Here is a 20,825-nt window from a genome sequence, read left to right as displayed (position 1 = left end):
CAGGAATTCTAACTTTTGAATACTAGTGTACTTAACGGCTTTTGTATTTATCGACATTTCTGTGTGATTATCACTTTGTTACTGTACGTTTCGATGTTGTTAGTTAATTGGTTAGTGGTTTAGTGCTCAGATTAAATAGCAGAAACATGTGCTATAAAACAAAATATTTGTTACTTAGGCAAAACCCGCAGTGATACCTATAGATACGAACAAACAAAGTACAGTTAATGAATTGAAACCACCATTTGGCATAACGGCCCGTGTCCTCGCCATTTGTTAGCAACTGGAGGAACTACGTCCAACTTAGCGACGAGCACGTATTCATCGCACTGTGTGGCCTTGTCACTAATCGGCGTATCGGGAACTTTCTAGACTTACTGCCCGTCAAGTCTTTTATTTACGACTCCCCATTTTGCCTCACGACGCTAGGCGGACGCCGAAAATTTGGAAAGCACCAACTAGGAATCGAAACCGGAACCACGCGGACATGAATCCAACGTTCTAACCACCAGACTACGATGTTCCCTAGAGTTAATGAACTATACAACACAATATACATTGCTGTTCAATAATATACACCGGTTGCGTATCCTACAGGATATTAAGCTTTACGCTGAAATAAATAAAAATTAAATATACGTGTAAGAGATATTATTATAATGCAGACATACACTAACTAAATACACTCTCTTTGTAAGGGTTACAAATTATTATTTGTAGTTTTTCGCTTAGCCGCTAAGAGGCAGGTTTTTCAAGATAGCGTCTCCAAGAAGTTGTTTTTTGCGCAATAGTACCAGGAAAATAGGGCTTCATTCTTAGTTTCTTCGTAGTTGTGTATCGAGCCCTTACTATCTCTTATAGTTCATTTTCTATATCAAGTAGAGTTGATTTAAAAAAAAAAAAAACTTGAATCACTTCAATTCATGTCAGAGTTATATGATCTTTGTGTCTTTTTTTATTTCTTTTGTCCCATCTCCTGAAATAGTGCATACAACTTTCGGGAATCGCTAATCGATTTCCGCCCCCCTTTTTTTATCATTTATTTTCATGTTTTGGAAATTTAAAAACTAATAAATGTTCATTTCACTGTCATCGAACATAAACCACAATAATTTTCATGTAATTAGTGTTGTATAGAAAGCAACATGTTTCTCACCACGGGAACGAGCAAGTATGACGCTGTGGGGACACGGTGGGTCAGTGGTAGAGCGTTTACCTCTGTTGCGTTGGGTCCTCCAATTAAGTTTGTGGTGCACAACATCGTGATTGTGGGTTTTCTCGGGGTTCTCCCACTTTCTCATTTCACCGATTCTTCCGTCATCATTCGTCTCCCGTAGCCTAACGGGAATAATTATGAGACGTTAAACTGAAAGATTTCATATCATTTCCATTTCAAGTGTGATGCCACACTAAGGTACGAGGGTCACTACGAAAGTTTTGAGATGTGAGTTCTTTGACGCCGTTCCCGTAGCTTCTGGAATACTTTTGTTTGGCAAACAGTAGTGTACCACTGAGCAGTAACAGTCGTTTGTTCTTCAAGTGGAACAGTTGCAACATGGCCAGATTTGGAGAAGAAAGTTGCGACCATCTTCTTCCCCACACTTCCCGGTCGCTTCACTTTCGTGGGTGGATTTTCGTCTGGAAAGATCCAAACTGTAGACTGGCGTTTATTTTTAGGGTCAAAATGATAGATACAAATCTCATCACCAGTAACAATGTCAGAGATGCGTCGAAAATTGCCTCCATCAAATCTTGCAAGCATTTCTTCACACCATTCCACACGCATGCGCTTCTGCTGTTCGGTCAAAGTGTGAGGCATCCAACGAGATGAAACCTTCCTGAGCCGAAGATGATCATGAAGAATTTTTGTTACTGCTGGCAATCCAATGTTCACTGTAGATTCAGTGTCCTTGAAAGTTGTTCCAGGATTTTCTCGAATCATTTGTTCCACAGCGGCAATGTTTTCATCTAACACAGCTGTTGCCGGATGTCCAGCTCTCTCTTCATCTTTAAGCGATGTCCGGCCTCTTCTGAATTCACACACACACACACACAAAAAAAAAGTAGCACGGGAAAGAGCAAGGTCCCCAAATGCCCCCTGCAAACGGTCAAGGCTTTGTGTCTCGTTCAAACCACTTTTGAAATGGGAAAGGGTCATTGCCCGAAAATGTTCCCTTTCGAGCTCCATTCTAGACAGCCGAATACTGCTCACATCAACAAACAAGTGAAGGCGATACGGCCTCGCCGATAAGCGAGGCAAGTTGAAACTTGCTTCGGTTCTTCGTTCTGGATACCACTATCGAACGCAATTGTGGAATTCAAATACTGTGCCACAACAATGCGTATCTCCAAAACTTTTGTAGTGACCCTCGATTCCACTCCATTGAATTTCATACAGAATTGGCGCTATGGACAAGGATAACTGTGCGGAATTCGAGTACGAAATGTCTTCTCAGTCGTCAGCCGCCCTTCATTAAACCTGCCTTTTTTAGCGACGAAATTTATTAACTGCTGATAACAAAATAAAGCTTGTAAAAGCGTGTCGCTAGAAATGTGTCCAAACTTGTAGCCAGCAGCGAGTTTTTACAAGAGATGATATAAAATTTAGTACGAAAACCCTATCTTTTCGTAATCATTATTTGGCATAATTTTCAAGGGGTAAGGAAACTTTAAGGGGTATTGGCCAACTTCCAGAAAAATAATGAAATACTGATAATCTTTGAATTAGCCCAAAACAATGTAGTGGGAAACCATAGTCCTCAAGTTGAATTATCTAAAAGCATAATTTTGGGAAACAAGCTGTAGCTATATTTTAAAATCGTATTAGTCTCATTTGTGTTGTTATGTATTTGTGTGCCACAAGAGTACTTCTGGTGTTGTATGTCAATGTGGTAAACTCGTCTATTATGTTATTGTACAAACATTGTATAATCTATTTATAAACAACTACACAACCGTCGGACAGCATGTTGAAAAATATTTCATTTTGGTGTAATAACAAAATGGATGATGTCAGGGAAATTTTTGGTTAATCGAGATTTCACTAAAAAATGTTGAAAGCACGTGTAAAATTTCAACCAAATTGTAAAAATTGTATTACTGCAGTTCAACACTTTGCAATAATATATACTTCTCACGTTACTTCCTAATTAGGTAGTGAAAAAGTAATGAAATAAATAATAAGTAAAAAGAATCAGAAAACGCAAAAATATCTAATGAGAAAAAGCAGAAAGGCTATTACTCACCGAAAAAAAAAAATATGTAGCAGAATTTTCTTCTACATGCAACAGATAGCGCTTTCGGAAGATGCAATTTCCATCTTCAGCCTGTGGTAGACTTCAAAAACGGATAAAAAAGCATGAAGGAAGGTTAAACTATGGTTAAAAGATTAGGATATGTAAAAAATAAATCTTCTGTCAAACATTAAAACACACGGGAATAGAAACTCACTGACATTGTACACTGCTGTTCACTGTTTTGTGTTCTTGCTTTCATATTGTGAAAGTATGTAGTGAAAAGATTACTCCAAATAATATTTTTCATTTCTCCTCTATCCAGGTTAAGTGAGGGCCTTTCTTTGTAAATATTATTTGGAGTAATCTTTTCACTACATACTTTCACCATTTGGAAAGCAAGAACAGAAAACAGTGAACAGCAGTATACAATGTCAGTGAGTTGCTATTCCCGTGTGTTTTAATGTTTGACAGATTTATTTTTTACATATCCTAATCTTTTAACCATAGTTTAACCTTCCTTCATGCTTTTTTATCCGTTTTTGAAGTCTACCACAGGCTGAAGAAGGAAATTGCATCTTCCGAAAGCGCTATCTGTTGCATGTAGAAGAAAATTCTGCTACATATTTTTTTTCTGGTGAGTAATAGCCTTTCCGCTTTTTCTCATTGCAAAAATATCTATTCAAAAATACTTTTAAAAAACTTCGTTTTACAACCTAATACAATTACTGTATTCTTCAATATATTAAAAGTCTAAGGTTATTACTCTTAAAAACTGTTGAGGCCGAATATATTGTTTCCATCATCAGGTAATCTACACAGCATCAAAATTTGTACCTTTCAATCAAAGACCTGCCTACACCAGTTTAAAGCCTAACACACACACACATATACATCCGAAATAATATCATTCAAACATGCTACACAAACAACATAATACACACCAAATTCAATTTATTATAAATACACATTTACTAATTCAATAACTTTTTTTTTTCATTTTTATCATAATTCTGTTTAGCCATTAAAAAAAAAATAAATAAAAATGCCTAAATCATTAACAACTCTCACTTGCCCGCTATAAGTACATTCAATGTACTGTTAATTCCAAATTTAAAAAATAAATAAATAAATAAAATAAAAATAAAAATGGTGGAGATTGCTGTGAGACTTATGCCTGTGTTACAATCCGAAATCACCAGATATTTTTACAAGTGGGGAATACCATGGTAAATACTACATTAACTATATCTTACCGTATAGTACCCTTCCAAGAGCAGCATTTTTTGCAGTAGTCGATATATTTCGGGCAAAACTTAACAGGATCAAACTTTCAGTAATCGCATAATGTCAGACAGCACACAGTAAATTTCTATTATACTGTAACTTTTGATTCGTTATAAGTTTCTCCTGTGTATCTTAAATAACCCGTTATGCGTTTTTATGATTTATAACTGTTAGTATTTATTTTGCATTCTTACCGGAGGATGGCTATCAGTTTTTGTCCGAGAAGTATCGACTAATGTATTGAATCTAATTTTATATGTATCAATTATGAAATGTTTTTCATTATTATTATTATTATTATTATATTGCAAATAATTTCGATAGAAAGTTTTGTCTTCATCGGTCCTGATGAAGTGCGAATTCGTCGCTGCACGATTAAAAAACGCTATGTGCAGTTTGTGTTGAAACTGCAATTTTTACAGATATAGAAGTGGAAAAAAAGAAAATCTTTTAGTTTAACGTCCCACGATTATGCCCTTTAGGCTAAGAAAGAAGATGATTAAAGCAAATAAATGATTATGAAAAACTGGTGGAATGAGAATGTGGGAGTAAACGGGAGCACCACGAAAAAAAACCCACAGACACGATGTTGCTCACCACGAACTTACCTGGTCGGGGATTGAACCAGGAACCCCATGTACCAGAGGTAAGCGCTCTACCAGTGAGCCACTGTGCCCCAAGATATAGGAGTTGTTTGGTGTAGAAGATACATCTACAAAAGCCCTAATGTGATATCGTTCATTTAAGGGTTAATTAAGCCATAAATAAAACCTATCGTGTCAAATTGCTCTTATCATTTTCCGATAAATATTTTCAATGTCACATAGCTGATTTTTATGTTAAAGTTGTAACAATAATGCACGCCCAGCAGCTGCACATACCGGATGTTTTGCGTGCTGCATAACAATTAAACGGCGTGACAAACATCTTGGCATTTGAAGGCGGCGCTCCAAGCTCTCTTTAAATGCTGCTAGCAAATGAGAGGCCAGTGGTATTGCCACGTTTATTTTGCACACATCCCCTGTCACCTGATCGCGCTGTAGTTTGTCTGCTTACCCGTCACGCTAGAGCTTGCATTTTATTCGTTTAGCTGAAATGCCAAGATGTTTGTCACAGGCCTTAATAACAAGCAATGCGTTTATTTTTTATTGCTCCTATAAAATTTTGAATTTTACACACAGCGGTTTTTGAAGGCGCAACGATGAATTATTCCTCGTGTGACCTTACATCTGCTTCAGTTTTGTGTTTTTTTTTCATATAGTAACCGTATACAAGTGTCCAAGTTTTCAAAACCTTGTACATATACAAGTCCTTCGCTGGAATAAACGAACTATAAGAATTACAGAGCAATTATATACAACTTCAGTATGCAGCAGTTACTTGCTATTAAATGTTTCTCAGTAAGAAAGTACTAAACGGCATATATTGGGACGCATTTAATAGTTAGTCATTCTTACATAATAATAAGCGTAAATTTATTGCATTAAGTAATCATAGACAACTTATTCAAATTATTACAAAAATCTTCGCTACTATCACTAAAACTCGCTACTTAAGATGTAAGTATACATCTAGGTTTAAAAGTAAAGGAATGCACAATTTGCAATCCTTGTCACATTATCTTGTATGTTGTTTCGGGAACTTTTTAAGGTAAGATAAAGGAGTGTTGTCTTAGTTGAATCTTCCTCCCGTTATTTGGACAGCATTTTAAGTTTTTTTTAAATTTTTTATTCGTGATGTAATTGCACTAAAGAACAAAATCAATTCGTCGCTTGCATTCCTTACTCCTAGGTGGCTTTGAAATACGCGATATCTTTTCCAAGGAACCTCTTACGGTCATGAATCACCGTTTGGATTGTATTCCAGATTTTTTTTTCTTTGTCTAAATTATCCTGAAGATCCTGAAATATCTAGTCATATCATAAATTTTGTTACGAAGTTTAGGCAGATATGGCAACACTTATTGTCAAGATGTTTGAGCAAAGAACAACCAGTGTCCCCGTGTTTGGCTATGGTAACGGAAAGGTGAATTGCATAGCAAATCAAATGGAATGAGGTGTATACGAGAACCATGTGGCAATAAGCGCACTGCATAAAATTGTCAGATCACCATAGGATGTTTTCAAAATCCTGAAAAGGCTGAAGGTCATCAGAATGTTCATGCATCGAACAACAAAGCGATACAGTGAAACAGGGACGATTGAGGACCAGCCTGGAAAAGATAGATCTCACATCATAAGGAGTGAGAACCTTGTGAAAGCTAAGCCGGCGCAGATTCGTCGAAATCCTCTGAATAAACAATCAGTGATGACTCGCGATCTGAACACATCGAAAATGTCGATGTTGCATGTGCGCAGAAATGACGTAGCACTTAAGAATTTATCGGCGAAGTACTGGTCGCTTCCTCACTCCACATCTGAAGATCCAGTGGGAGCAAAATGCAAAACATTTCCTTCAGCATTACGCAAATTTTGGCTGCAGGAGGAATATCTCCACGATTAAAGAATCGTACAATCGTTAATACGATCGTACTTAACGTATCAACTTCCCAAAATGCTCGTGAAGACACCCCCTTCTTGTCGTTGCCTGGTTATTTATTTATCACAATCTTCTATTATACAGGAAAAGGAATGGATTCTATCTATGGTGTAAAACCGAAGTAATTTTCTAGAAGGTTCTATAGAACTTTATTTTTATTTTTTTTAAGCTTCTACAGAGTTCTGTTCGTTCTATTCTACTAAACGTGGGCATAAGTGTCATTGGAAATTGTCACCAATTAGCTTAATGATCCCGAGAACTATGGATTTGACACTGATCTCTGTTATTTTGGACATTTTATTTTTCACCTCCACACTGCTAAGAACTGAACTTCAACTTAAACGGCATCGAGAGGGTCACTATTCATCTCAGCGACGACTTCGAAAACTATAGAGTTGACACTAATATTGACCGCTATCGATTATTTTTACGGCCATCTCCTTTCCATTTCCGCCTCTACGGGTACTAAACTCTGTTCGGCCTAAGCTCTAAACTGCAGTAAATAAAGCATGTGAAACTAAATCTCGCTGATTTGCTGTTGGCCTACCGACGTTTGTACTCCTCCGCAAAGTAGTTCATATGATTTGATTATTACTTTTACTATGAAGCTACATTATTATAAATGACAAAAATATAATACGGATTATCTAATAATACTGCAATCGAGTGTGGTTAATGAAACAATAGAAAGAAACACCAAGCATGCGCAGTAATTATGGCGCCAATTAAACTGTGAAGGCGTGTTCTGCTTTCAAAGTCTGAAAGACGGCTGGCATGAATCCCGGTTCCGCGAGTGTTGTGAAATACCAACTAGGCAAACCTTTAGTCAGTAAGCAACAATTGTTTACCAGCAAAATTCAAATAAATATATATTTTTTTAATATTTCGAGTTCTTTTCTTTCTTTTCTCCTGCTGCTGTAAGTATCTGGACAACCCGAAACAGTATTGTCAAAATGCACGTATATAATTTGCTTCTCCCCGTGGGGAGTGGAGTAATACTTCACTAGCCAATCGTATTTGTGGCAAGCGGAAGGATACAAATATTTTGTTGACCGGAGTTTAGAGCTTACGCTGAACAGGGAATAGAGGTTTCTTATCGTCACAATATTTTTCTCCAGATTATAAGTTATATATCACCAGATTGGTTAGAATTGCTTCAGGCATTCCAGTGTTATGCTTGAACATACGTACATTTTATATATATATATATATATATATATATATATATATATATTGTAGAATAGTGCTTGCTATGTGATATTTATTGTAAGACGATTTATTGTTGATCATTTGCTGTGGAAAAACTTTGCATGAGATGTGACTTGTTTCGTTTCAGATAAAAGAGAAAGCGGAGCAAAGTGCTAAACATATGAACCTGAACAGCGTGTGCTTGTGTTTTGAGGCTTTCATAAGAGACCAGAATGGGTTCTTGACTAGAATATGCAATCCTGTGTATTCAAATCCCATTAATAATATGAGTAAGTAGATTTACAGTTGCCTGTCCGAATTGATATTTCTTAACCCATCGGCGCGTCACTGAATTAGTCACACACTTTTCTGTTAAAATATTGCAGTCTTATAAGAACTAATGATAAAACAATGGAGCCTGAAAGAGTTGTGAGAAAATCATTTAGCATTAGAGTCCTAATCTGTAACATATTACATGTGGCAACAAAACAACAGAGTAGAAGCATTTAATTGGAGTCACGGGCCTGAGAGACCCATGTTTAAAGACTTGTTGAGTTTATTATTATTATTATTATTATTATTATTATTATTATTATTATTATTATTATTATTATTATTGCAAAATTTATGAGCTGGAATTACGTGAACTTTGCCGTCATAGTTACCGACTGCTGAATTCGTTTCCTTTGTATTGTAATTAATTGTACGTTATGGAAATTGAAAATGAACACACTCTTCGAGCGTCGGAGGTATCAGAAATTAAGGTTCTTGAGTTTCGTCTGTTATAGAGGAATGAGGAGTGTGCTGTAATTTTAATACATGGAGTTGGGAACTGTGTAGAGTTTCAGCCACCCGCTACCTATGGTGCTAGTTGTAGGTGAACACAAATGGCGACTCGTTTGGAAAACTGGTCTCGCGACAAAGTCCGCACAGTTACTCGGTTTCTGTGGGCGAAACATATAATCACGGCTGAAATTCACCGGCAGCTTGTAGAGGTTTAAGGAGAGACTGTAATGTCTCGTCGGCATGTAGGAGAATGGTGTCAAAAGTTTGCAGCTGGCAGAAAGAACGTCACCGACGAGAAACACAATGGCCGACCCAGCACGGAATCAACAGGTTTGAATACAACTTGCGTGGAGAACCTCGCTCCAAGCAACTTTCCCTGTTCCCGCACTTGAATCACCTAGGAGGACGTCGCTTCGTTTTAGACGAGGAGGTGAAACATTTCGCGAGAACGTGGCTGTACACGCAAGGACAGGATTTTTTACCAGGAGGGAATTTTCAAATTCATCCTACGATGCGACAAATGCCTCAACCGATATGGAGATTGTGTCGAAAAATAACCTAATGTGTATGCTATCTGTTGGCTGTATTGGTTGTATGAAATAATATTTACACGTTTCACTACAGGCTGTATCCTTACTTTCTGATCAACCCTTGTATTTGCATAAACATCGAAATTGTTAATTATGAAACATGAAAGATAATGTAGTAAATAGCCATGTGTACAAAATACTTATGGCGTTTCTGCACCGATGCCACACTCTTCAGAAAACAAGTCTTGGAAATATACCCGGAAATGGCAGTTCTTCCCTACTATAATATTCATGGGTGAAGGGAAAATATAACTGTTCCATATGTAGCACATTTTGATAGAACCAAGTAGAAATAAATGATCCCGGAAATACGTCATGCTAGACCATCTATTTTATATGCCACAACTTAGTCAATTAGCTAAGGACTTTAAAGATTTATTGTTAAGTGTGTTGCTCAGAAACGAACCCCGATCTTCTGTTTTCTAAATAAATATTCAGCCAGTCAGGCTACATGAACAGTATTCTGTGTTTTTGGCGCTTTATTTGTTAAGATCAGGATTTGTGTTTCTGCCACTTCAGCGTCAGATTTTTTAATGGTTCTTGGTTCACAGAGTATAATGATTAAAATAGAGAATTATTGCATTTGTAGGTGCACCATTAATTTTAAATAAATTTCTGTTTCAGAGAGTGCGTTGACTGGTGAATTGAAGATTTGTCGCATAGACAAAACAGTGAGTTCCTGTCTCGGAGGAGAAGAAATATTTATCCTCGTGGAGAAAGTTGGAAAAAGTAAGAAAGTAACAAGCTTTTTCTCTTAAATATATGTATATATGTGTGAAGGAAGGTTCTACGATATTTACGTTGCGGAATTTGATAGACAAGAGTTCCCTTGTGGCTAAGTTGTTAACGTACTCGTCTTTGACGTGGAAGACCCGGGTTTGATTCCTGCGGGAGCTTATGTGGTTCGAATTCCACGTTAAGTTGTAATTCCATATCTCATATAGCCTCGCTGCTGAAAGGGACGCTGCTCTAACCTGAAAATCAAATCAAATAAATCAATTTGGTAGACGATCTAAGATAGGGCGGCCAGTTCCTTTCCGCGGTGTACGGATATACAGAGAACTGGAAAATGAGGAAGATTGAAGAACTACAGGTAAAGTGTGTGTGCAAGACCTAAGCGACAGTGGCTACATTACCTAGGGATTTATAGTCAATTAGCAAAAGTCATAGAAAACACTGGTTTAGACCCGATGGGAACTCTCATGGTTCGGCTCGTACATTAAGCTGTAGGTTCACGTCTTATATAGCTTCGTTGCAGAAAATGGACGTTGAACTGCAAATCAACCAATCTACCAACTCGTCAATCAATATAAAACGTTAATTATATTTAATTTATTTATGTAACACGTAGAAGTATAAAATGAAATTATTTTACCTTAGAATTGCACCTTCCTTTTCTGTTCCAGTTTCCTTAAGAGCCTGACATACTAAAAATAATACAAAATTTACCATTTTTCTTTTGCTTGTTTATTCATAAGTGAAAGGAGATAATGAAATGCAACTTACCACAATTATAGATAATATTATTCTACAACAGAAAATATGAACCTCAAGAATTTTCAATGTTGCCATCCATAGAAATCACTGTGTTGTCAGAATAACATTTTCCCCAAAATCTAAGTTAAGGCAGCGACTAGAGGAACGAACTCAAGTGCATTTGATTACGTATCATGTTGTCTTGGAATCCTGTGAACTACTTTTTGAATAATAGTTATATTTAGTTTGTATTAAACGAAATAGTTTTAACATATATCTATCTATTAAAATGCTACAATAGCAAATAAAAGCACCTGAGCTCCAACCTATAACTTTGGCTTTCAAATCTTTCATTTACGGTTGTGTGTGATTTCACGTTTAACAGAGACAACCATTTTGAGTTTTTGTACTTTAAAAAGTCTAAATTAGTTAACTATATCTTTTTCATAAAGTTTATAATATAAAATTATTGTTCAAAGCCTTTGTATTTTAATAAGCCTTCTCTAAAATCAATGTATGTGAATTGTGCTTCCATCTTCCGAGTTCTTGTAAACTATGTTTATATGTTTGTAGTCAATCCTTTCGACAATTTCATTTCGGAAAATACAGGCTCTTGAAAGATGACGTTTTCACTGATCGATTGGAAATTTTGCGCAGATTGTTCAGTTCTAATTGAATATTTAGAAAAAAAAACATGGCCATTATTTCTTTATTACATATTTTTAAGGATACACTGGAAGGGTTGAAATTAAAAAAAAAAAAAAAAAAAAAAAAAAAAAAAAAAAAAAAAAAAACCTAAAGCATCATCTTTTGCGTTATACATTCCGACATCACAATGTTGTATATTGGGGTTGTATATGTCTCAGGCGTTTGCTCCATAGCCAAATAATAGTGAAAAAGGAAGGATAACCATTTCTCGAGTCTAAGATAAATCTTTATTTTTTGAGTGTTTTGCCCAATGGACACCATATATAACTGACATTATAATTAATCGTATATGTAATGTATTTGCTTATTACATACTGCATGCAAGAAGAAAGAAAACACTGGTCATACATGAATTAGAAACCCCAACCGGAAGTAGGCTCAAATCTTGCAAACGGTGCGAGATATTGAGAAAAAATAATCGAAAAAAATTCACCCTTTATGATGCCCCTTGCCAATTTTTTTTTAATCAAGACGTCTTTCACTTGTGTCTGTAAAGGGACATGTACACTCATGTCCAAAATTTTTGTCGCATATCTATAAATATCTTGTTGTAGGAATATAATTTGATAACGAATTGGCTCGGTATTTCTTATAATGTTAGTTTATGTATAATAGGCAAAGACATGTATGTGGCAAATTTCTTGTCAAAAAAGCAGTAAATAAGAACAATAAAACGAAAATAAAACTATCTTGTCCATTTAGTTACATTTTGTTTTACTCGTTCTAATTTTCGTATTTATAATTATTTTCCTATGGTATTTACTACAAATATACATTTCTCGATTATACACATAGTATCAGTATTAAAAGTACCCTGCAAAATCATTATCAAATTATATTCCTACAAGAAGACAGTTATAGATATGCGACAATAATTTTGGACATGAGTGTACATTTGTTGTGAGGAATGAGAAGGAGATTTATGCTTATATGCGAATGATGCGCTGTGTAGAGAACGCAGGTTCAGCTAATAGTTATTAAAATTAAATAATAATGTTATTTAAAAGTAGTTCACAGGATGCGGAAACAATATGATACGTAATCAAATGCAGTTGAATTCATTCCTTGTTCCTCCGCTATATATAATATATATCTGAAGAAAGAAAGAAGAAGGAGGTGGGGTGGAACGAGCTCTAAGTTTCTCGAAACAGAGAAAGTATGCACTTGTAGGATGAAGTCATGCAGTTTTCCTTTTAATTTTAGGTTATATCTCTATATTACCGCATTTGTGGGAATGTAGTTCGCACTTCTTTTTCTAAATTTCGGCTTGAAAGATCATGATGTGGCCTATAGTCGAGATTTTCTCCCTCAGATTATAAATCGTCAGTTTCGAAATGACATGTACACGTATTATTTTGCAGCCTTCAGTTTGAATCATTTCAGTTGTAACGGCATATCCACATTTCCTGTTTTAAACTACAGAATCAAGTAAACCTTTTTCCACATCTGGATATTTGCATTTTTGCCTCCAAAATGAACACCGACTTTTCAAGCTATTTTAGAGTTTCTCTTCATTACACACTACCTACGACATTCTTTTTAATATCAAATCTGCGTCCAAATCCCCGCTTTCCGTGTTCCTTTTCATAGCTGATAACTTTGAAGTTTAAATTTCACTTTATAACTAGTACGCTCCTTTCCCATCGTCACTCAGAAACGGAATGATCAACTTATCTCGAATAAATCAGCTTTGAACTTCTTTACACTGTCGCTTAAATTAGTCACGTCACCAGACCTTGCAATACATACAACTTGTCCTGTTGGTGATGAATCACCCTTAGTTATGCGGGAGTTGAAGAAAGAGAAAGATAGAGGTACAACTCAAGAGTACTCTTGTCCCAGGTTCGATCCCAGCCCTCGCCAAGTGAACTTTGTGGTGGACAAACACCGTGTGCGTGGGTTTTCTCGGGGTTCTCCCGCTTCCTCCCACTTTCTTCATTCCACCATTTCATTCATTACTCATCATCACCGTCTCCTTTAGCCTAACCGGCATAAACGTGGGACGTAAAACTCAAAGATTTCATTTCATTTCATTTCAAGAGTACTCTCAATTGAACTTTGTCGTAAATTCAGTAGTGCGGCCTATATTCGAGATAAAGTTTTTTCCTATAATCTTGTGTGAAAAGTTCAGTTGCGGCTTATATTCGTGCAAATACGGTAGTGCTTAAAAAGCCTGAAGTTGAATCCTGTGTAGGTTGAAACATAGCTAATATTTGTAGTAACATTCTACATAGGATCACGAAACACCATTTACATATGGGGAGTGTACAGAAATGAATCTAACAATGTTTTTATTGTTTATTGTAGAAAACATAAAAGTGAGGTTTTTTGAAACCGATGAAGAAGATAATGAAGTTTGGTACGATTTCGGCAAGTTTTCAGAACTCGATGTGCATCATCAGTACGCCATCGTTTTCCGGTAAGTTTATGAATTATTTTTACGTTATTATCCGACATTTTGTATAGATATATTTTCAGATATATATATATAAGAGAAGAGACTTTAAGTCGAATACCTTTTTTTATACAGTTTTTCATTTCCATAAACTAAAATACCATAATTCCACTTACAAATTTCTGTAATTCCTAAATTTTCTTTAAGCTTCCAAGCTTTCGACTCTCCCCTGGAGTCTTCGTCACGGAGGATAAAAACAGGAAGAAAAAGAATAGAATAATTGGTATAATCAGGTTAAAAGGAATGTAAGTTCCGATGAACCTGAAACCTACACATAAAAAAAAAAAAAAAAAAAAAAAAAGTAGGATTGCGTATTTTTTCTAGAATAACAACTACATTAAGGGGATCTATACACAATACAGTTTTCGTACAGCCTTAAAAACCCCAAAACTTTGGAAAAGAACATTACCCAATTTAAGAGTTATTATGCAGATTGCACTGAAAAATCTATAATATATGAAATAATATGCAGTTGCCAATGGAATTATATAGACAATACGAAAAGAAATCTTAGAAGTCCGAATAAAGGAGCATATTAAGAGATTCAAAAGCGGAAAATCCGGTGTCAAGTTGATCGAAGAATTTAAAAGAAACACAGCACAAAGTAGAAGATTAAAAAAATGTATCTGGACCTAGAAATGAAGTAGAAATACTAGGTTTTGAAAATGTATTTAATAAATAAAAATAAAAAAAAATAATACGAAATTAAATTTGGACAAGGAATGGTTGAGTAACGAATGGGAGGCGATAATTACAAAATTTTGACAACTTTGGCATGACATTAAAAATAAATAATGAGTTAGCATCCTTCCAACAAGAAACAAGAAAGGCGCACAAATTGACTGCTATATTTTAGTTGCATCATCTTAATCTAGAGATCACTGACGTAGGAAAGGCGCACAAATTGACTGCTATATTTTAGTTGCATCATCTTAATCTAGAGATCACTGACGTATTTCACAAGTATTTCCGTACAACACAGCTCTTACCTTGGTAAATGCGTTTCATTTTTATTCCTTGATGTTTCTATTATTATTTTTTTCCTGTTCTTAACCTACGTGACCAAGACTCCAGGGGAGAGTCGAAAGCTTCGAAATCGAAAGAAAATTCAGAAATCACTGAAATCTGTAAATACGATGATAGTCAGCATTCCTGAGAGTATTATCTGTATTATCTGAAAGACTATAGTTGTAAACTAAATTTGTACAAATAACGAAAAGTCTGGCATAAATAACGAATAGAATAATTTTTAACCCGAGAAAGCCCAGGGGGTGCCTCAGAGGCACCCTGGTCCACTTTTAATGCAATTATTCTTAATAGATGTTTCGTCGCGTGTCTTCCGCTCTAGAATCATCCTATCTCTTTGGAATATGCCCCCTGATTGAGTTGTTCATACGTTTTCTTATTTTACTTATCTTATTTTTTAAATTGACGTAAAGGCCCAAGGGGTGTCTCGGAGGCACCCTGGTCAATTTTTAATGCCATTATTCTTAATAATAGATATTTAGTTCCGTGTCCTGCTCCCTAGAATTCTTTTATCTGTTTGAAATGCACCCTCTGATACCGTTTCCTAAGCATTTTTATTTACTTTACCTCAGAAAAAATACCATTTTTTATACTAATGTAAAGGCCCAAGGGGTGCCTCTGAGGCTCCTATTGAAGTATGTTCTTTTCTAATTATTTGAAACTGTTCATTTTTTATTACCATTAACAAATGATTTCATAGCAAAGTAGTGACTAGCCTTTCCTATTAATGACGGAAAATACAAATGGTCGCGGTGAGTTCAGATAGCTTGTATATGCAGAAGGGAGCTTCAGAGGCATCCCCTGGGCCTTTTAAGGGTAAAATTAGCATGGGCTTTGTCTGGTTAAGAAGCTGTTTACCAACTAATATTCCTTTTTTGATATTTACCCTGTCTGTTCGGATGTCCGTCCGGGAGACAAAATTATAAGAACTATTTATTGGGGGCCAGAATATAGAGAGTCAAAGGAGATATTCAAATTGGTAGTGTAGAAGTCAGCCATTTGTGGTTTTAACGTTGATCACTCTAGGGCAAAAAGGATAGTAGATAATTAGAAGCAGTTTCCTGCAGTTGATTAAGCATCCGAAGAAGTTAAGTTTCATCTCCATGCTTAACTCTACTAAAACCGGAAGTGATAGAAATCCGCTACAATTTCCGGTTTCATTATTTAACTACATCACGCCGAAAACGATAAGAGATAGAAAGAAGCGGTTTTTAAAAGATCGCTTTACCGTTTTGAGAGTGAGTACCATCTTCTCTCTTAACCTCAATTCAAACCGGAAGTAGCAGAAACCAACTAATTGTGGCTTTAACGTTGATTGCTATAGATTAAAGGTGGTAATAACGAGAAGCGGTTTTCTGCAGTTAGTTAAGTGTTCCCAAGAATATATTCCGTCTCCACTTCAATCTCTGTACTAAAACCAGAAGTAGTAAAAATATATTAGCACTTCTTATATTTCATTATTAAGAAAATATCAGTTGATAAAACCAAATTCCTTCACATGGTATAATGTGACACTATTATTTGTTAATTAATTATATCATTTTTAAAACTCGTTGAAATTGAGAGAGAAAAATGTAAGCTTGTGTATCGGAAATCGAACTCTGCTACCTGACACGGTGCCGCTATGGTAACCACTACGTTACCCAGTCCGCTTCCTGACGTGCCATACATACCTCATTCTTGAGGTCGGTTGAGCTCCTTCGTGGCTAAGCGGTTAGCGTACGTGCCTTTGGCATGGGAGACCCGGATTTGATTCCTGGCGGGAGCTCATGTGGTTCGGATTCCACGTTAATCAATAGGTCTCGTCTCATATAACCTCGCTGCTGAAAGAGACGTTAAACTCAAAATCAACTCAACTCTTAAAGTCGGTCCTTAACGTTCTAGATCACATGTGCTAGACCACAACTTTTTGTCACTCTTGGATAGTTCCAGTGTCTATATTAATGAACACCTATAACGTTGAATTAGATAGTAAGATAGCTTGAAGAAACAACCCTTTTATTTTGTTACTCCTTTTAGATTAATTTTACGTACCACACGTATGCCCGTTAGATTAAAGGAAACGAACGATTAATGAAAATTAACATTATTAAATAATTATTGTAATGAGAATGTGGGAGAGAAAGGGAGAAACCAGAGAAAATCTTACGGTCACGATGATGTCTACCACACATTCGCGTGGTCGGAAATGAAATCAGAGGTAAGAATTCTATCAGTGAGTCACCATACTTCCCAGAGTAGTTACATAAGGTAAGAGCTCTACCAGTGAGTCACCATGCCCCCAGAGTAGTTACATAAAGTAAGAGCTCTACCAGTGAGTCACCACACACCAGAGTAATTACATAAGGTAAGAGCTCTACCAGTGAGTCACCATGTCCCCCAGAGTCGTTACATAAGGTAAGAGCTCTACCAGTGAGTCACCACACATCAGAGTAATTACATAAGGTAAGAGCTCTACCAGTGAGTCACCATACACCAGAGTAGTTACATAAGGTAAGAGCTCTACCAGTGAGTCACCACACATCAGAGTAATTACATAAGGTAAGAGCTCTACCAGTGAGTCACCATACACCAGAGTAGTTACATTAAGGTAAGAGCTCTACCAGTGAGTCACCATGCCCCCAGAGTAGTTACATAAGGTAAGAGCTCTACCAGTGAGTCACCATGCTCCCAGAGTAGTTGCATTAAGGTAAAAGCTCTACCAGTGAGTCACCATGTCCCCCAGAGTAGTTACATAAGGTAAGAGCTCTACCAGTGAGTCACCATGCTCCCAGAGTAGTTGCATTAAGGTAAAAGCTCTACCAGTGAGTCACCATGCCCCAAGAGTAGTTACATAAATCAGTAATCTTCAGATGTGTGTAACTACAGCGTCTGCTATGTTGCTATAATGAAGCAAACAGCATCATAGAACGTATCCAAGACGCCAAAAGTAGTACTGCCATTCAGGTTCCTCCAAACATCTGAAAGAAAAAACAATACCAAATTGAAACCGCAAACTTGCCAAATTGATCAAAACGTATTTTAGAAAGAACAATTTTTGAAGCTATTGTGATGCAAACAATGTTCCAACTTCAAATAACTCTTGCTCTTATCTCAGTGCAATCTCATAAGTTTCTCCTTTAAAAAAAAAAAAAAAATGCAATACGTTCCTCCCGCGTGGAAACCATTTTGTGAATTAAGTAAAGATCTTACCTGGTAAGTTTTCCTAAATAGGATTAAAATATTTTCTCACTTCAAATTTTATTTCCTGAATATTCGTTGCATTTAGCTTTATGAGCCCGTGCAGGAATGTCTGGAAGCAAATTCCGTATAAATATTGTGGTTCAAATAAGTTTCTTGTATAAACTATGAAACCTTGTTTTGTATCTGAAAAATGGTGATACGAGTTACGTAATCATTAAGAAATTTATCATGTTTAACAGGACGCCGAGATACCGAAACACTGAAATACAAAGCCCAGTGGAAGTGTTTTTGCAGTTGTATCGCCCTACAGACGGAGATTGCAGTGAACCAATAAGATTTAAATACAAGCCAAAGGATTCTTGTAAGTTTCATTTATTTATTTCGCTACTTTATATAACAGAGATGTTTTAAAATTATTATAAGTATTTGTATATTGAGTGGTTAATTATTGTATATCACTTACGGTACGCTACACACACAATCAGGAGCTGAATTTTATTTTATCTAAAAATTCCGGCTTCAATAATAATAGCATTATTTATTTATTTATTTATTTATTTATTTATTTATTTATTTATTTATTTAGTGAGTGAGTGATTTATCTATCTATCTGTCTACCCACCTACCTACCGATTGACCGACCGACCGTCCTACCTACCTACTTACCTACCTACCGACTGACCGACCTACCTACCTACCTACCTACCTACCGACTGACCGACCTACCTACCTACCTACCTACCTACCTAGTAGCCAAAAAATAACAAAGATACCAAGCTAGTTATCTCTTTGGCTACTATCTTGAGAGAAAGTTTGTAGCTAAATTTCGCTTTGGTATTGCACGTGTTGAAAGTGTGAAGTCAGTTCTATCTATCAGAAATAAGCGGAAACTATGATGTTTGGCTTTTCCGTTTTTAGAGATTTACAGACTCTTAAAATTATAGAAATGGAGGGGGAGAAAGAGAATCTTTTGAGCCTCTTCACAATTATTCTCGTCAGTTAGGGAACCGTTAGCCAATGTACAGGTGAGAAATCTCTTTCTCAGCTCTTCAGGAATAACGATAGTAGCAGTTTTGGATAGAGATGGGGTGACAACATCTCGTACCGCACTGTTTTAACAGAATAGTATTTGAGGTCACTTCGCTTTATATATATATATATATATATATATATATATATATATATATATTTCTCCGTTATCTTTTGAGTTGAAAAGATTATTGTCATAGCATTAAAATGGTGTGACCAGATGTAGAAAATGCATATGTAATAACAATCAACTCGGCAAACTTGCATAATCTGACAGTCCAGTGGCGTACACAGAATTTCATCAAGGTAAAGGGGTTCAAACACTCAATTTCATATCGTTTCAGGTCACGTGAATTTCGTTTATATATATATATATATTAACAAAGTGAATGTTTATTTTTATAACATCTTGCTTGGGCGGGGACTAAATACCCCTTGCGCGCGTCATTAAAAATCCACCTAGATAGTCATCGTTATTTCGTTATTAATATCAGGGCAATAGAAGTAATCTTCGTTGTCTACCTACGGAAGGTTATCCAATATCGAAACATGAGATTTACTACGGAGCCATCTGTTTGAAAAATGCAACTGTTTTACACTTTCGAAATCTTTTCTAAACGAAGAGTTTAAGAACACGTAAAATTTCTACTATGTAACTATCAGCCAAAAATAGGACTTTTTTGAAAGGGGCATTTAACGTCCTTTTTACATCTCCCCATGGCTTCCTGGAAAAAAGAGAAAATCCCGTTGAAGCTCTCGCCCTCGGTGTGAGCGGTCCCAAGTTCGATTTCCGGTGGGGGCATCCGGTCAAAAAAAGTGTAAAAAGCTTTTGAGGCCTGCCATCCTGAATGAGATTTTCGTGGGTTTCCCACATTCACACCAGGCAAGTGCCTTGATCGTACCTAACATATAAGTCCTAGGCCTCTTCGTTCTTTCCCTCCCCTCGGATAATGTGCTCGCCTAGGAACGTCATCTCTCATACGTAGCGGCCTAATATGGCCATAGATGCCGAAAGCCCAGAAATCGAATTCGTAATCCTAGTGACGGCCTAATATGGCCATAGATGCCGAAAGCCCAGAAATGTAATTCGTAATCCTAGCGACGGGCTAATATGGCCATAGATGCCGAAAGCCCAGAAATGTAATTCCTAATCCTAGTGACGGGCTAGCATAGCCATAGATGCCGAAAGCCGAGAAATCTAATTCCTAATCCTAGTGAGGGGCGAATATGGCCATAGATGCCGAAAGCCCACAAATCTCAATCCTAAATCCCATTTAAATGGGAACGTCTGGTCATCTTTCATTAAGAGAACCGGTTTGTTACTTA

General features: G+C 36.4%; 1 protein-coding gene across 4 annotated transcripts in view; it reads left to right on the top strand.

The window, feature by feature from the left end:
• The window catches only part of LOC145665300 (nuclear factor NF-kappa-B p100 subunit-like), a 441,938-nt gene that overhangs the window by 373,487 nt on the left and 47,626 nt on the right, over positions 1-20,825 (top strand). For all 4 annotated transcript variants that reach the window (XM_081732596.1, XM_081732599.1, XM_081732606.1 and 1 more), the window contains 4 exons: positions 8,395-8,536; positions 10,247-10,351; positions 14,114-14,225; positions 18,710-18,831. In XM_081732596.1, the coding sequence (XP_081588722.1) occupies positions 8,395-8,536; positions 10,247-10,351; positions 14,114-14,225; positions 18,710-18,831 (481 nt within the window). The remainder of the gene's footprint in view (positions 1-8,394; positions 8,537-10,246; positions 10,352-14,113; positions 14,226-18,709; positions 18,832-20,825) is intronic.

The sequence above is a fragment of the Thermobia domestica genome, chromosome 1 (genome assembly GCF_964235325.1).
Source record: "Thermobia domestica chromosome 1, izTheDome1.hap1.1, whole genome shotgun sequence".
Classification (NCBI taxonomy): Eukaryota; Metazoa; Arthropoda; class Insecta; order Zygentoma; family Lepismatidae; genus Thermobia; species Thermobia domestica.
This window is presented reverse-complemented; position numbering and strand designations above follow the sequence as displayed.